Raw genomic sequence first — 18,473 nt, 5'->3', positions numbered from 1 at the left:
TAGATGACCCTTAGAGGGTTTTCCCATACCTTTCATTGGCTGGAACTGGATTATACGCCCACCCTAAACTGGTTGTGGGCAATAGGAATGGATTGCCATGGTTAGCTTAAACTAATCACAGTCTAACAATGAGCTAGGGTTTGGGTTTCCTTCCTTGTACACATGGATGAACTGAGACTGGACACCTGAATAAAACCAGGGTTTTGTGACTGGGCGTGGTGGCTCATGCCTGTAATCCCAGCACTTTGGAAGGCCATGGTGGGAGGATCACTTGAGCCCAGGCATTCATGACCATCCTGGACAACATGGTGAGACCCTGTCTCAGTAAATAATTAATTAATTAACTAATTAAAAATAAATGAAGGCTTTGCTATCAAGGAATAGGAGGGCATTGATTCTGGGCTAGGCAGACAACAAGGTCTGCTGTAGTTGACCTGTCCTCTTCATTTTTCCCCTCTAAAAAGGTCTTGAAACCATACCTTCTCTCCATTCACAGGGCCACTGCCTCAGGTTATGTCTTCATTATTTTTTATTTACAGCCTGCACTGGCCTTCTGTCTAGTCTCTCTGTCTCTGTTATCTCCCTCCATCCTCCATATTATTGCCAAAGTCATCTTTCTAAAATTAAAACATGATCATATCATTCCCCCATTTTTAGTCCTTTAGCAGCTATTCATTGCTTATAAAGGAAAATGAAAATTTCTTAACCTGGCGTGTAAGACACATCTTGTCATCTCTACTGTCATCTGCACATGAACACACACATACACAATCATACGCTCATCCTTATGCCTCACACATACCACCCTCACAAACCTCCTGGAGTATCCCATGCTATCTTATCCTTTTGCTTTGTAACTTGATGTCTTTTCCTACCATTTTTATATTTCTCCCTCCTCTTGTCCTGTCAACTCATGTATCATTAAAGACTTAGCTTAGTCATCCCTCCCCACTAAGAACTTTTCTTTTCCTCTGTTTCTTGTAACTGTCTCCCTCTATCACAGTACTTTCACACTGCATTAAGGAATCTGTTCACTTTTCTGTCCTCCCCTATTAAACTGTAAGAGTAGGAATGACTTCCATATTACCTGAAATGTAGATGCTGAAGATTATTTCATGAATGAATTAATATCTGTGACAAATACAGCTAGTGTTTATGTATAAATATGCCATTTCATGAGACAGTTACTCAGTGAAGCCAAAGAAAAAGTCATAAGGAAACATAGACTTTCTGGTTCTTCACTAGAATGTAAGCTCTTTGAAAGCAGAGTAGATGTCCTATTCATCACTGTTTCCCAGTGTCTACAACTGGGCCTGTCATATAAAAGATGCTTGATAATATTGACTTCACTCATTAGTAACTGTTAGCCTGAAATACCACATTGACATGCCCCACGTTTTAATATACTTTCTTAATAGGAGCTGTCTTAGTTAGTTTGGGATGCTATAGCAGATTACCATAGATTAGGTGATTTAAACAACATTTATTTCCCACAGTTCTGGAGGCTGGGAAGTCCAAGATCAAGGTGCTGGTGGATCCAGTCTGGTGAGGGCCTGCTTTCTGCTTTGCAGATGTCTGTCATCTCGTGGTGTCCTCAAATGGCAGAGAGCAGAGAAAAAGGAAGCAAGCTCTCTTGTGTCTTTTTAAAAGGGCATTAATCCATTCTTGAGGACTCCACTCTTGTGACCTAATTACCTCTCATAGGCCCTGCCACCTAATACCACCCTTTCGGGGGTTAGGGTTTCAACATAGGAATTTGGGGGGAACATAAACATGCAGGCCTAAGAAGCACTGATCAGATTCTCCCCTTTTTTAACTTATCGACAGTGTAATATAACAACATTACAACAGTAGGTGGTAAGCCAATGGGCTATTCTTTTATTCAACAAATATGTATTAAGTGCCAGACACTGTTCTTGGTACTGTTCTAAGTACTGGAGATACAGCAGTGAACAAGACAGACAAAAACCCCTGCATTTGTGGAGCTTACGTGCTAATGGGAGCAGGGGTCGTTGGAGGGACAGACAATAAGCAAATATGAAATATGTGTGTACGTGATGTGATGATAACTACTAAGGAGAAAAATAGAGCAGGTAAGGGGAGGAAGGTGGTAACTACAGGGTAAGGGAGGGAAGAGGGATGTGATATAGGATGGTCAGGGAAGGCCCCTTTAGAGAGATGACTTCTGAGCATTGACCTGAATGGAGTAAAGGAGAAAGCTATAAGAAAATCTGAGAGACAGCATTTCCAGCAAAAGAACAGTAAGTGCTAAAGGCCTTGAAGTGATCTTGGCATTTTCAAGAAACAGGACATTGTGGCTGCCAGAGTAAATGAGGAAAAGGAGGAAATGAAGTTGGTCAGGAGCAATAGGAGACTGCAGAGAAAACTCTTTCAAGAGGAACAAGATCATGTCCTTTTCAGGGACATTGATGGAGCTGGAATTCATTATCCTCAGCAAACTTATGCAGGAACAGAAAACCAAATACTGCATGTTCTCACTTATAAGTGCAAGCTGAACAAGTGTGATCACGTGGACACAGGGAGGGGATTAGCACACACTGGGGCCTGTCGGGAGGGGGCCGGGGGGAGCAAGAGCATCAGGAAAAATAGTTATTGCATGCTGGGCTTAATACCTAGGCAATGGGTTGATAGGTGCAGTAAATCACCATGGCAAACTATGTGACAAACATGCATGTCCTACACATGTATCCTGGAACTTAAAATTTAAAAAAAAAACCTCTTACAAGAAGTTTTGCTGTAAAGAGGGCCAGAAAAAAAAAAAATGGTTCAATAGCCTGGAGAGAGATGTAGGGTGAGGTTTTGTTTTCTTTTGTTCATTAAAGTAGGAGAAAATCCAGCATGTTTATGTGCTTTTGGGAACGATCCAGCAGAGTGGAAATTTTAGAATGCACAAGAGCAGAAAGAATAACTGAAGTGATTAACTTGAGTGGGCAAGAGGAGAGTGGTTGGCCTCAGACAATACTGTAAGTGGGAAAGCAAGTATGTGGGCACAGATGCAGGTAGGTGAGTGGATGTCACTGGCAGTAAAAGCTTATGGAAGTTAAGTGCTCTTTCGATTGCTTTAATTTTCTGATTGAAATAGGCAGTAAGGTCATCAGCAGAAAGTGAGGATGAGAAAGTAGTGTTGGAGGGTCAAGGAGAAGGATAATGTATGAAATAGGGTGCACTGATAATGTGTGATCAGTCATGTGAGTCTTCACATGCCCGGTTGGATATGGCTTTGTCCTGGACATATCCAGGCTTTTTCTGCTGATCTTTTGCCCCTCCAAGAGAGGCAATAAGACAGCTGGGCGCAGTGGCTCACGCCTGTAATCCCAGCACTTTGGGAGGCTAAGGCGGGTGGATCACGAGGTCAGGAAATCGAGACCATCCTGGCTAACATGCTGAAATCCTGTCTCTACTGAAAATACAAAAATAAAAAATTAGCCGGGCATGGAAAATACAAAAAAAAAAATAATAATAGCCAGGCATGGTGGCGGGCGCCTGTAGTCCCAGCTACTCGGGAGGCTGAGGCAGGAGAATGGCTTGAACCCGGGAGGCAGAGCTTGCAGTGAACCAAGATCATGCCACTGCACTCTAGCCTGGGTGACAGAGTGAGACTCTGTCTCAAAAAAAAAAAAAAAGAGAGAGAGGCAATAAGACTAGAGTAACCATGTGTGAATTAGGTGGGTATTACTGCTGCTTGATGTGTGTTTGACTTACTGCATTTGGGGTTTGTGGTCCTTCGACTGCTCTCTGGGTTCTAATTCTTCATTCTTTTTGTATCAATTAAAAGGTGTTAAAATAATGCTCCAGCCTGCATTTAAAATATTCATCTCAAATGTGATTTATATGTGCCCACTGTGTGTTTTAAAACCCTAAGGCAAACAACTTAGAATCACAGCAGTTTTTGAAATGTATAATACTGTGAAATGTATAATACTTTTTGTTGTATATTTATGGAAACATGCTTAATAAATTGCAACTCAATTCATTTTTTGTTGTTAATAAAAAGACTACACTTAGTCATGTAGACTTAGCTTGCTCAAAAAATGATATAATGATAAAATGGGGTTGATTTGTTGTACCACATGGAAATGAGAAACAGGGTTGAGCAACATCAGAGGAAAGACTATACGGCAACCTTTGGCAGCTGCAGAAAATGGGGACTGAACCTGGGCAGTAATAACAAGAAGGAACAGGTTTGAGCTGAACTTCTGCACAGCAGCGGAGAGGGTTGATGTGGGGCAGAGCTCTGAGAAAGGGATGAATTAGGTTTCATAAAGAGAGATTCAGTTCAAGGATAATCAGCAAGAAGACACTGGTACCAAAGAAAATAGGTGATTCACTTAAGTCACTCCAGTTCTTGCATGGGGAGTGAAAACTTAATAACCTGCAACTATCTGCCTTCACCAGTGGTTAACTTGGCATAGAGCCTGACCCAGAATAGGGAGAGGAGAGTCTAATCATTCTTTTCTATGTGTATGCAAATTATCACTCTTGGTTTGCTAGTATTTCCCACAGGGTGGTGTGAATACCATTACTTGCAATGATTTTAGCTGTTTGATATACATTATTTTTACTTTAACAGTAATATATATTTTTAATGTATATAGAAAAAATATATTTACTGCATCAATTCTGATTTCAGAGATCCTGTTGCTGAAGACAAGAATAAATAAATAAATTCATATAAAAGGTGAACCAATTTAAAAACACAAAGTAAATAATAGAACAGGTATTAAGTTGTCAAAAATTACAAATAAATGAAGTTGGAGAAAACCTGTCCTAGGGTATGGGTTGAATATTTATTTTAAGGAGCATATGATAGAAGCCTACTAGATAGTCTATTAATATAATTCTCTTTCTTTTCATAGCTGGGCTTTGCAGATCTAAACCTGGCAGAGTTTGCTGGATCAGGAAATACCACTCGCCGCTGTTTACTGGAAGGCTATGATACCAAAAATACAAGACAGGATAATTCCATTCTTAAAGTAAGCACGTTTCAGGATTTACTTGTCAAGAAATAAGATTATCTGCCTTTAAATAAGCATATGTATATATTGTAAAGGACAAGATGTGAATCAATGCTGATATGATAAACTGACCATACCACTGAAGTATTCATCACCTAAGGAAAAACCCCATCTAAGTCACAAAAGCAGTGAAAAGTAACAAATGTTCACCTTCATGGTCCTAAGGTGTTTTTCTTTAATATTTTGAGCATTCAGAGAATACATACACCACTACAACATAAGAGTTCATTGGGAGGAAGGAGCATGATGAATTAATGAATACCTTAAAATGTTTGTAGCTCCCATAAGGTGATTTACAGAGCAGCTGTGATAGGTACATAGAAGCCACTGGGTTCTCTTGTAAACTAGTGAAGTGACAGATGGAACCCACTTCTGGGCATCTGCCCGGCTTTTTCCGAGTACCATCAGGAGCCATGTACTCTAGTAATGAGTGCGAATGTATACTTCATAGAGTTAATTGTAGTATTAAATGAGATTAATTGAGAAAATATTTGTAAAGTACTTTGCACCTAGGAAACTCCATCAGATAAACCTTTTGCAGTGTTTCAGCTAGGTTACCCCATGATGGTAAGTTATCTAATAAGGAAGGAAAATAATTCTGAATAAAAACTGGGTGTTCAGAAGTTAGTGAAGCAAAGAATTACCTTATATTCTACAATTTTCAAACTTTTTTTGCAGCAAATCTTAAGCTCTGCACATATGAAAATGTGTAAAATGGTTATTATAGCCAGTCCAATGCATAAAATGGTTTTTGTAACCCTCACACGAATTTAGCAGCTGGAAAGAAAGGTGGGATAGCGAGTTGATATGGGAAGGAAAATGTTCAGAAGACAAGGAAGAAATTAGAAAAGTATCACAGTATAAACTTCTGTACACATCATGTTGATTATATAGCTTTGTGGTTTTATAACTCTAAGAAGTTTTCAAAGCACTTGCCCATATCTCCATGAGATGAACAGGGTTAGACAGATGAGAATAGATTGTTATTCACATTTTATAGATGAAGAGCTGAGACTAAAGTATCTCACAAAAGTAGTCAGTGGCAGAGCTGGGACCACAGCGCATATTTTCTGCTGCCTGGTCAGGGGTCTTATTTCTTATATGAAAAGATGGATAATTCTTCTCTGAATGACAGTGTTTTCGTTGGAAATTGAAATAACTTTTTAGTTTCAGACCCTCACATTCCTAAGAGCCAACTCACGGAGTGTTTCCTTCTGGCTTCCCATTCATCCTTCCACACCATCTCTCCCACTTTGTCCTACAAAAAAAAACATACTTTTTGAAGATTACACCATTCAGTCATAACACTCTCTCCTTTCCTAATCTCTGCCATCTCCTGACCCCTTAGGTACCTTCTCGCTCCTATCCATTGATGACTTAGCTCATGGCTCACAGTCTTTCTCTATATCTCTTCTCAGGTCATCATTTTTCCGTGGCTTCACCATCTGTGTGGGCGAGCTAGCCTTGTGGACTATCTTATCTGTATTTTTTTTTCCTGATAGCTGATCATCTATGAGTCTAAGGCTTCTCAGTTCCTTAAACTCCCTATCTCCGGCAATATTTTCCTCCTCATCATCTCAGTTTCTACTCCCATGGTCACACTCTAGAGTCTAGACCTTTTTACTCCTAGAAACTTCAGCCCCCCAAAAAAATTCAATTTAAAGTTTTCTTCCTCCTACACTATCTGTTTCCAGTCCTCTTAGTCTCACTTAGCTGTCTTTAACCTTACCACTTTCCCACTATCCATCAGCCCTGACTTGCTTCCACTTCCCTCTTTATCCAGCTTAAATTTCATGGTACATAAGGCCAGGAGTTCAAGACCAATCTGGGCAACATAGTGAGAACCCCATTAAAAAAAAAAAATACTCCTGGCTCCTCTGTCCCTGTCTCCCTGCATTGTCTGAATAATCCCCAACTTTCGTTGAACTCAGTTATTAAATATCTATCCTTGCATGCCGAGCATTGCTGAAGAGAATCACACAACCAGACTAGCTGTCATTACTGAAGCTGTGCTCACTGCCATCTGGCAGTCATACTCTACTTCCTTCATATGCTTCCTTTCTCAATTTTAGATATTCTATCTCATACCTTTTTTCTCCTCGTATCCCAACACACTATTCCTGCTCTCAGATACTGGCCTTGCCTTATCCTGTTGAGAAAACAGAAGCCATTAAACTCAAATTCCCTCATCTTCCCATCACAGACTTTACCTGCCTCTCCTGCCTTATCCTTTTTGTCTCCTGTTACAATGGATGGCATGTCCCCTCTCCTATTAGAAGTCAGTCCTTCCTCTTGGCTTCTGGAATCCAAAGTTTGCCTAACCAAGAGATTTACCCCTTAGATTATCCCCTCTTCTCATCATCTCTACCTCGAATGAACCATCCTCATCAACATATAAAGAAACAGCTCCACTATCTCCCATATTTATTTTAAAAAAGGACAAAAATTAATCTCTCATCTTCTCCAACTACTGTCTCACATCTCTGTTCTACTTCACTATTCAGTTCCTTAAAAGCTGTATGTGCCACCTCCATCTCCTTTCTGAGACATCCATGATATTCAACAGTGCAGTTTTGATGGAGTTGGAAAGCAGACCTCAAGGTTCTATGAAAGAAGAGATGATGAGGAAATCAGTGCAGAAGGATAGATTTGCCATTTAAAGAGAAAAAGAATAGTCATGGAGGTGCTGGGGTGAGGAGATAGGAATGAAATAAGTTTATATAAGATACATGTCAGCCATTAACTGGAGAACATACAACAATGTACATATCATTTTATTCTTTAAGACTATGAATTTTGCTATGTGCAGCCCTGGGATCACATCTCAGCTCTGCCCTTTACTAGTTATCTGGTTTTTAAAATATCACTTAATCTCCTGAGGTTAAAATGAAAATATTGTTCTCTCATAGGAATACTGAAAATTAAAGGAAATAATGCATATTAAACACGTAGCTTATGCCTGGCACATAATGAATTCTCAAATCATGATTGTTGTTAATGTTACTGTTACTGTTACCATTATCATTATTATTCCCATAAGAACATAAAGAGGTCCTATGACTGACTGTTAAAGGTAGTCAGCAACTAGAGAATAGCAGCATCTTAGAAAGTATTAGAAAAAGCTTTAAATCCTGACTGGGCACAGTGGCTCACACCTATAATCCTAGCACTTTGGGAGGCCAAGGTGGTAGGATCACTTGAGGCCAGGAGTTCAAGATCAGCTTGGACAACATAAGCAAGACCCCATCTCTACAAAGGAAAAAAAAAAAAAAGAATTCACCAGGTGTGGCATGCACCTATAGTCCCAGCTACTCAGAAGGCTGAGACAGGAAGATCATGAGCCCAGGAGTTTAAGACTGCAGTGATCTGTGATAGCACCACTGCACTTCAGCCTGGGTGACAGAGCAAGACCTTATCTCAAGAATTTAAAAAAAAAAAAAAAAAACTTTGAATTCTGATCTAAAGCTGGAACAAAGGCCAGAAGCTTTTTACCCTTAGAAGCCACCAGCCAGCATCCCTTGAAACATCAACGTGGCAACTTGAAGGAAAACATTACCAGACACTTAGGCACCACAGAAATTTGGGAGTAAAGACAGATAGATTAGCATGGCCACACACCCACAGGATTATTACTGATGAATTATTATTGCTATTTGTTTCCATTATTTCTGTTCTGATTTTTGCAGTTTTGAGGTTTTGAATGTTAAAAATTATTTTAATCTATATGGAGCAGTAATTTAATATTGAATATAACCCACTTCTTTTTTTTTTTTTTTTTTAATAGAGACAGGGTCTTGCTCTGTTGCGCAGGCTGGATGACCATAGCTCACTATAACCTGAAACTCCTGGGCTCAAACAATCCTCCTGCCTTAGCCTCCCATGGATATAACCCAATTCAACAATCATTTTAGTTAATGCTTTCCCAATAGAAAATATCAGACTAGGTGCTGTGAAGGAAGCATTTTATAATTTTTTATAATCATGATGTTTCTTGTTTTATGTTTAGGTTTTGATCAGTATGCAACTGATGTCTGGTGACCCATGTTTTAAAACGTAAGTTGATACCCAATACGTGGATTATGTATCTAAAAGTATAAGAAAGATTTATTTGTTTAAATTTTTACATTAATATTTTGTAGTGCTTATGGGAAAATACCAGTTAAGAGATAGTTTCTTCCGTGGGAGACTGACCTGACCCTCTTAGAAGTTATGTTTACCTATTACCAAATGAATTCTCCATACTCTAAATTATTAATGCTATAGGTCTTTTATCATCTTCAGGTTTTGGGTAAAATTATATAAACAAAAATTTTTAATACAGCTTCTGTGAACATACTCATTTCTTCAGTAAATACCTATCAAGCGCCTTACCAGGTGCTAAGCCATATTCTAGATACTAGAGGAACCGCAATGAACAAAATAGGTTAAGTCCTTGCCATCCTGGAGCTTATATTCTAAGAGGAAAATGGACAATAAGCTAACAAGCAAATACATAATACACCGATGGTCATAAGCGCTTTGGAGAAAAAGGATGGGAGGGCCATGGTGAAGAGAAGTGTCGCTATTACATACATAGTAGTCAAGGGAGGCCCCCCTGGTAAAGATGATATTTGAGTAGAGACCTGAAGGAGGTGGGAAGCAAGTCACACCGGCGTTAGGGGAAAGAGCATTTGAGGCGGAGGAAACGAGGACAGAGACCTTGAGGGAGAAGTGTTCTTGGCACGTTCAAGTAGCTGCCTGGAGAGCAGCAGGTCTAAAGCAGGGTGAATAAAGAGGCGGGTGACAGGAGATGAGGTCAGATGATAAGGAGTCTTGTGGCCATTATAAAAAGGACTGCCACTCACACTCTGAGTGAGATGGAAAAGCTGTTGGAAGTTTTGAGCAGAGAAGTAAAATTGTCTGACTTGTGGCTGCTGGATAGGGAATAGACAATCTGTAGGAGTAACAAAGGGGACAGGGGCACAAATAATTAGATAAAAGGCTATTTCAGTAATCCAAGGTTTTGAGCCTGAGTAACTGGACAAATGGCACTTTCATTTGTTGAGATGAGATAACAAGTTGGGAGTTTGGGTGTCAGACATTTTAAATTTGAGATCCCTATTTAACATCCAGCGGGGCATGTCAAGTAGGCAATTGGATAGATCAACTAGAGTCCAGTAGGGAGATCTGGGCAGGAGATAGAAGTGTGGAAATTATTACATCATTCGCATACAGGTAGTAATTAAAGCCATCAGACTTGAATAAATAACTGGAGGGAACGAGTAGAAATGGAAAAGGACCAGAGACTGAGGTGGGGACACCCCAGCGTGTTAGAGGTCAGGGAGACTGGGAAGAAGAAGGAGCAAAGAAACCATGAGTGTGATCGGAGGAGGAAAGCAAAGCAGAGTCCTGTCCTGAAAACCAAATGAAGAAATGGCCTCAGAAAGGCAGGAATAAGCACCTGCATCACACGCTGCTGTAGTGGATTTCAGAAAATGAGGACTGAGGATTGACCCTTGGAATTTGCAGTGCAGAAACTGTTGATGACTTTGGCAGGCACTTTGGTAGAATGCCCTTAGACTAAAGCCTTTTGAGCATGGGTTAAAGAGACTTTGGGAGGAGAAAAATTGGAGACAGTGAGTATAAACAGTTCTTATGAGGGGTTTTGCTGTAAAAAAGAAACAGAAAAATGGAGTCATAAGTAAAGAGAGGATTTGGAGTAGGGCAGGTTTTATTCATTTTTAAGATGGAAGATGGTATAGCATATTTGAGTACCAATAGTATTGGCTCAGTAAGAGGGAGAAACTGATGATCCAGAAAAGGGACTGTTGCTAGAACGGCATCCTTGCATTGTTGGAAGGGAGGAAGGCTGAGAACGTAGCTACTGACGCAGGTAGAGGAGAAATGGAAGCATATAGAAGTTCTTTTCTAATTGCTTCTGATTTCTTAGTGCAGTAGGAAACAAGGTGCTCATTGAAGAGCAAGGACAGGGAAGATAGAGGAAGGGGTTTGAAGAAAGGAGAAGGTATGCAGAAGTCTCACAGAGTGTCAGCATGAACGGAATGGGAAATGCAGGATTGCTTCTCAGCAGCCTTGAGGACACTTAATGATTAAAAATGAAAGTTCATTGATATCATTGAAATATCAGAAAAATACACATAGAAAACTAAAGAAAACATTACCTCCCTGTATATCAACTTCATGTTTTTAATAGCTGTAACTTAGAAAGCAACACCTAGCCGGGCGCGGTGGCTCATGCCTGTAATCCCAGTACTTTGGCAGGCTGAGGCAGGAGGATCACTCTACAAAAAATACAAAAATCAGGCATGGTGATGCATGCCTGTGGTCCCAGCTACTTGGGAAGCTAAGGGGAGGATTGCTTGAGCCTGGGAAGTGGAAGTTGCAGTGAGCCGAGATTGCACCACTATACACCAGCCTGGGCGACAGAGCAAGCCCCTGTTTCAAAAAAAAAAAGAAACAATTCTTGATTAAAACCACACATCTTCCTATAACTTAGCCTTCCTATGCTGTCTTCTCAGAAACCATGGTTTCCTGACTCCTTTATTTTCTGCTTTCTTGGGATCAAACCAATTTTGCTATACTATTTTTGGTGTCTCGGGTAACAGTTTGTTTTTCTAGTGGAGTAGGATTTAGGGTAAAATAAGAGAATGAGCAGCAAAACTTAGCAGAAGAAAATAAATTGATCATTCCTTCTCATGAACTTTTTATGGATATTCCCTTTCTTGCCCTTTCTCTGCTCTTTTCTCTCTCTACTTAAACTCACATATTGAAGAACTTGAAAATAGATCATCTAATGTTTTCTATTATCTCCATAAATTTAATTCTGACAATCTGGAGTTTATATTTACAGAGAAAGACTTTTATAATTCATAAAAATAAGCAGACATTACCTAATTCCAAATACATAAAAGTATTTTTCGAGAATCAAATCCTCAATAGTTTTTCTTTTCTCTCTGAAATTGTTCAAATGTCATTGAAAAAGGGGAAATTCTAACACATTCATATACTTGCACATCCTGAATATGTACTGAAGAGAAAAAACATTTTAGCTACTGATGTAAAAAGTAAATGCATTTTATCAGGTTATATTTAAATATATATCAAATATGTAAAATCGCATTACTTTAGAGCTGAAAAGAATGTTGGAAGTTGTCTAATCCAGTGATTTTTTTTTCAGATTATTTAGCTACAAAATCCTGTGTTCGAATATAATATGAGGCCAGGCATGGTGGCTTATGCCTGTAATCCCACACTTTGGGAGGCCAAGGCAGGTGGGTCACTTGAGCCTAGGAGTTCACGACCAGCCTGGGCAACATGGTGAAACCCTGTCCCTACCAAAAAATAAATTAAAAAATTAGCCAGGCATGGTGGTGCACCTGTAGTCCCAGCTACTCAGGAGTCTGAGGTGGGAGGATCACTTGAGCCCAGGAAGCGGAGGTTGCAGTGAGCCAAGATCATGCCACTGCACTCCAGGCTGGGTGACAGAGTGAGACCTGTCTCAAAAAATAAAGCAAATATATTATGAATCCTAGTATATAAAATTTTACTCTATATCCCCTCCAACTTAGGTAAGATGAGAATAAATTTTCTACTGGGCACTCTCCCCTATCTGTTTCTACAAGACCCTAAAAGATATCATGAAACCAGTTTTAAAAGTGTTGCTGTAATCCAAGTTCTTATTGTACAGATGAGGAAACTGAGGCACAGAGCAGTCGAGTGACTTTACTGAGTATCTTTGTCCAGTACGAAGATATAAATAACTGCTGGAGGGCTTCATTCTACTATTCTCTGCTTTTGTCTATCTTTAAATTTTTCATGATATAAATTTTTTTAATTTACTTGAGAAACAAGAGTACAGCAGATCCTTAGTCTCAAGTTTAAATCCTAGTTTTAATATTTTCTGAGCAGAAGATCTGTGACATAGATTGTATAATTCTTTTGAAGCACCAATTTTATACTATAAGATCAGAATTTATGAAGAAGACAGCTGGTAAGTCAGCCTAACCACCTACCCTAAACTTTATTTCATAGTTCTCTACAACTCATCAAATATCCACCAACTCTTGTAAAAGAATGAAACTCACTCTGAAAAGTGCTGATAAAGAAAAAAGATATTTTAAGAGAGAAATTGTATACTCTGCTGGCATTTGGGAATCTGGTGGCAAAGCAGATCTAGGGGTGATGTGGCAAAGCAGATCTAGGGGTGATATAAGTCTCTCGAATAGCAAGGTTCTGACGTGTTCATATTCCAAAAGGAAGGAAATTATCATTTGTGAAAATGATTTCATGAATGTTACTGTCTCTCAATTTTTAAAACAACTCTGTAATGTAAATATTATCCATGTTTTTGAGTAAGGACATTGAGACTAGGAGGTTAAGGAATTATTTCTTCCAGGGTCCCAGGATGCAGTCATTCATTCAGTACATGTGTATTGATTGCCTGCCACATGCCAAGACTTAACAAGCTAGAAAAGACCAGCCCCTGCTCTGAAGGGATTCATTGATTATGTGGGAGACAGGCAAACAGCATACAATGTCACTGGGGCACACAGGATAGGATCCCTAGCCACAGTTCCTTATAAACCAGGGAAATCTTTACTGAGAAGGGGATGCTGAGCTAAGTTTAAGGGATGACTAGGAATTTACTAAGCACAGGAGGTAGGTAGGGACACCCCAGGACAGAAAACAGTTTGCACAAGTTTATGCCATCATTACAGGGCATTGAGTATTTAAGAAGTGTCAAGTAGGTAATATTGTCATTTTATGAGGTCATTTTTCACACATTCTTAACATTACTATAATGCAATCAAATTAATCCCATCTCTTTTTCTATACTTGATCTACATTAAGTGATTTCAGATGACGGATATAAAAGCATTTTCAGAACAAAAGAGGTAATAGAACAAAAACTGGCACATGGCAAGCACTCAGTGATTCTTTATTCAACAAGACTGAGTTGTCCAGGGAGCTAAGAGAGCTGCCAAGGCCCAGCTAAGATTTTGGATTCTAAATTTGCTTTACTATTAGTCCCCATAGCCAATGAATTTTCTCCATAGTGCTTAGTTGCCCCAGTAATGGAGGAGTTAGTACAGATGGCTGATATTATGAAGGGTTGCAGTTCTTCAACTTGAGACAGCAGAACAAGGGGTGCCAAATTGAAGGTGTTGCTTAAAGAGTTGTGGCTGTGGAGTCAGGCTGGAAGGGAGAATGGAGCCAGAGGGGAATAGAGAAGGAAGGGGCCAATGTTTGGGAGGGCTGAGGGCTGGAAAACAGGTGTAAGACACAGAGGGGATAGAGACATTGTAATCAGGTCACCTGTGAAAGAAACTGGCATTAAAAAGGTAATAATTTTTAGACATGCAGGCGTGAGTCAGCTGTCAATGATTAATGACTATGACTATAGGCACCGTTCTTTGTGTTTCTTCTTTATATTAGTTTTTCCCATTAAATATTTAATGCAGTGTGTTTTGTTTTGTTTTGTTTTTCCACAAAGCTATTTTACATTATTTGAAAATACGGGCTGGGCATGGTGGCTCATGCCTGTAATCCCAACACTCTGGGAGGCCGGGGTGGGCGGATCACCTGAGGCCAGGAGTTCGAGACCAGCCTGGCCAACGTGGCAAAACCTTGTCTCTAATAAAAATACAAAAATTAGCTAGGCATGGTGACGGGCACCTGTAATCCCAGCTACTCGGGAGGCTGAGGCAGGAGAATCGCTTCAACCCAGGAGGCAGAGGCTGCAGTGAGCCGAGATCGGGCCATTGCACTCCAGCCTGGGAAACAAGAGCGAAACTCCGTCTCAAAAAAAAAAAGAAAAAAATATATATAGCTGTTGGTAATCCAAGAGGCAGGTCTAGGCCAGACTGCAAATTCTAAGGGATTTGAGTTTTATGCCGAAGAAGCTATGGAAGGGTTTTAAATAAGAGAGTAACATGTTCAGAGGCATGTTTCAGAAAGACCAGTGACAGTAGCATGGAGTAGAGGTTGGCAGACCAGCAAGGAGACCCTTGCAGTCAGCCCGGAGAAAGGTACAAAGCCAAAACTCCAGTAATTAGTAAAGATGGAAACGAGATGATAAGTAGGAAAAATACTAAATGAGGATCTGGGATTTGGAAATTGATTGGATATGGGAAAATGTTATTAGGAAGGAGGCAGAGGTGATATCCATAATTCTAGTTTTGGTGACTTTGTGGATTACAATGACATTTACAGAGAGAGTAAAAGAAGAAAGCAGGTTTTGGGAAACATGAGTTTAGTTGGGTATATACTGAGTTTCATATATATGAGTTTCAAGGACAAATACTTGACAGTGTCTCAATAGGATATCTAAGTCTAGAATTTAGGAGATCCTAGGCTGGAAGTAGTCAATAAATGCAGTAGATTTAATAGCAATCTTAAATGTCTCTATCCCCAAGAATCCGAGTAGCCTGAGAACTCCATTAAGATAAGAGGGTAAGAATTTAAGAATTGCCATAAAGCAGGTCAGCTTCATTATTCCTTCAGCCACCTCCCTGTTTTATCTCAGGTCACCAAGGGATAGTTTCTAGGAAGATGTGGTTTTCCTCTGCAGTATCAGCCTCAAAAGGTTAGGGATTGGCTGGGCATGGTAGCTCATACCTGTAATCCCAGCACTTCAGGTCAAGGTGGGAGGATCACTTGAGGCCAAGAGTTAGAGACCAGCCTGGGCAACATAACAAGACCCTGTCTCTACCAAAAAAAAAAAAAAAAAAAGTTTTTATAAGGTTAGGGATGTTTTCTAATAAAAATCCCTATGATAAAAAGAAAACACAATGGGATGACGACAGTCAACAATAATTTATTGTACATTTTAAAATAACTGAAAGAGTCTGGGTGCCATGGCTCACATCTGTCATCCCAGCACTTTGAGAGGCTGAGGCATATGGATTGCTTGAACCCAGGAGTTCGAGACCAGCCTGGACAACATAGGGAGAACCCCCCATCTCTACAGAAAAGAATTTTTAAGTCTCTACTAAATATTTTTTTAAAAAGCCAGGCATGGTTCTGTGTGCCTATAGTCCCCACTAATTGGGGAACTAAGGCAGAAGGATTACTTGAGCTGGAGAAGTGGAGACTGCAGTGAGCCATGATTGCACCACTGCACTCCAACCTGGGTGATAAAGCGAGACCCTGTCTCAAAATAAATAAGTAAAAAATAAGAGTATAATTGGACTGTTTGTAAGAAAGGATAAATGCTTGAGGTGATGGATACCCCATTTACCCTAATGTGATTATTATGCATGGCATGCCTGTATCAAAATATCTCATGTAACTCATAAATATATATACCTACTATGTATCTACAAAAATAAAAAAATAAAAAATAGACTTTTTTTGAGACGGAGTCTTGCTGTCGCCCAGGCTGGAGTGCAATGGCGCGATCTCGGCTCACTGCAACCTCTGCCTCCTGGGTTCAAGCGATTCTCCTGCCTCAGCCTCCTGCGTAGCTGGAATTACAGATGCACGCCACCATGGCTGGCTAATTTTTGTGTTTTCAGTTGAGACTGGGTTTCACCATGTTGGCCAGGCTTGTCTGGAACTCCTGACCTCAGGTGATCCACCCGCCTCGGCCTCCCAAAGTGCTGGGATTACAGGCGTGAGCCACTGCACCTGGCCAAAATTTTTTAAAGGAAAAAAAACTGTTCGAAATTAAACTTACCCCTCCTTGCTTCACAGCTTTTATGTGGAATAAGAGTTTGAATTAACCAATGAAAATAGATCCATTACTACTCCCAGAGAATCCAATCCAAAAAGCAAATCTAAACAACTGGGCCTCTCTGTAGACTCTCCCTGGGCAGATGAACTGTTTACAGAGATGAAGGTAGAAGATAAAACCGTGGATACTATTCAAGAAGCAAGTGGAGCCAGCCAGGGAACACAGGCTCTAAAGCAGGAGGCACGAGGCATTCTCCTCCCAGCCTGATTCAAAAGGGCTTGGCGCTGCCTTCCTCAGCTGAAAGGTGCCATCCTGAGTTGACAGTTAGAGCAACACTCCCTTGACCAGTGCCGGGTTCACACTGACAGAGGCCTCTCTTTTTAGGACTCTATGGAGACAATGCCCTTTTCTTGTTATGTAAAAAAAAACCTTTTTCTCTTATGAATTGTATTCAAATTTGAAAAGATGCTTATACGTTATCTGCTGATCTTTATGACTTTCACCCTCAAAGGGGTAACATTACCCAGCAGTTTATGCCAGGGCTTCCTCAGCTTACCAATCAATGACTGTGTTGCCAACTTTGAGGCTCCCCCACAACTCCAGTTTGCAAATGTTTTTTACAGGCCTCCCTCCACTTCAATGTCTATACCAATTGCTGGCGAATCTGAATCTTTGCAAGAAGATAGAAAAGGTGGAGAGACTCTCAAAGTGCATCTTGGAATAGCAGGTATGGATGTGTGGCTTACTGGTTTTGTAATTTGTGAGAGACTACTTGATGCCCTAAAAATTCCCAAAGCCCTTCCAGATTTAAAATTGTGTGGATATTTGACTTGAAACAGGCCAATAAGAATCAGCAGTTTTAATTATGTAATTCTTGGTTGGTCCAGTGCTTTATTTAGTCTAAAGTATTGTGCTCCGACAGATTAAAAACTAGATGTTACAATGACACTCCGGTCATCACTGTATGCATCTACCCCCCACAAGTACAACAGAATACTACAGGATTTTTTCCATTTTTCCTATTCCATTACGCTGTAACTTCTGTAAAGCAACTTCTGCCTCTCAGGTGTTGCTCTTCTTCCATGAATCGCTTTCCCTCTGTCAGTGGTTCTCAAGCCCTAGTGTGCATCAGTCACCTGGAGGGCTTGTGAAAACACAGGTTGCGGGCGCAGCAGCCAGAGTGTTTGATTCAGTAGATCTGGCTTAGAGCCTGAAGTTTTGTATTACTAAGACATTCCCACAAGACCCTGATGCTGCTAGTCCCTGACCACACCTTGAGATGCACATTTCCAGGCACACTTCTGGCAGCAGTCAGAATCTGCTCCAGAAGTAAAAGCGTGGTGGGGAAGATGTCAAGGTCACAGGAGGAAAAGGACTTAGGAGCTTCCTTCTGTCTTCAGTATTATGGGAACAGGATGTATTGTTGGAAAGAAGGGAAAGAAAGGTGAAGTGATATAATTAACCCTTTCACTACCTTTTAAAATATGCAAATATATGGTTTCTTATAAATAATGGTGACTCTGAAATGTCCTGTTTTGGGATCAGTGGATCTTTTGGGAACTTGTAACCATTCCATTAGCTCCTTCTCTTCAGCATGTAAATATTCTGAATTCTTTCTCATATTGAAAAAATAAAAACAAAAACTCCTTAGCCCTACATCCTTCTCTATCTACTGCTCTCCCTTAGGCTCCAGCAGGCTGGCACATGTGCTCACATGCTCTGTGTCTTTCCCCACCCTGCCCCAAATATATAGAGACCTCTCT

At 40.2% G+C, this 18,473-nt stretch overlaps 1 protein-coding gene across 1 annotated transcript in view; it reads left to right on the top strand.

Moving 5' to 3' along the window:
* Positions 1 to 18,473, top strand: part of EEIG2 (EEIG family member 2) — a 74,553-nt gene that overhangs the window by 42,470 nt on the left and 13,610 nt on the right. Inside the window, exons 4-6 of the mRNA XM_015431904.4 lie at positions 4,878 to 4,994; positions 9,043 to 9,089; positions 17,334 to 17,437. Coding sequence (XP_015287390.1) covers positions 4,878 to 4,994; positions 9,043 to 9,089; positions 17,334 to 17,437 — 268 coding nt within the window. The remainder of the gene's footprint in view (positions 1 to 4,877; positions 4,995 to 9,042; positions 9,090 to 17,333; positions 17,438 to 18,473) is intronic.

Source organism: Macaca fascicularis, chromosome 1, assembly GCF_037993035.2.
Source record: "Macaca fascicularis isolate 582-1 chromosome 1, T2T-MFA8v1.1".
Lineage (NCBI taxonomy): Eukaryota > Metazoa > Chordata > Mammalia > Primates > Cercopithecidae > Macaca > Macaca fascicularis.
The sequence above is the reverse complement of the archived record's forward strand: the minus strand, read 5'-3'. Positions and strand labels throughout refer to the sequence as shown.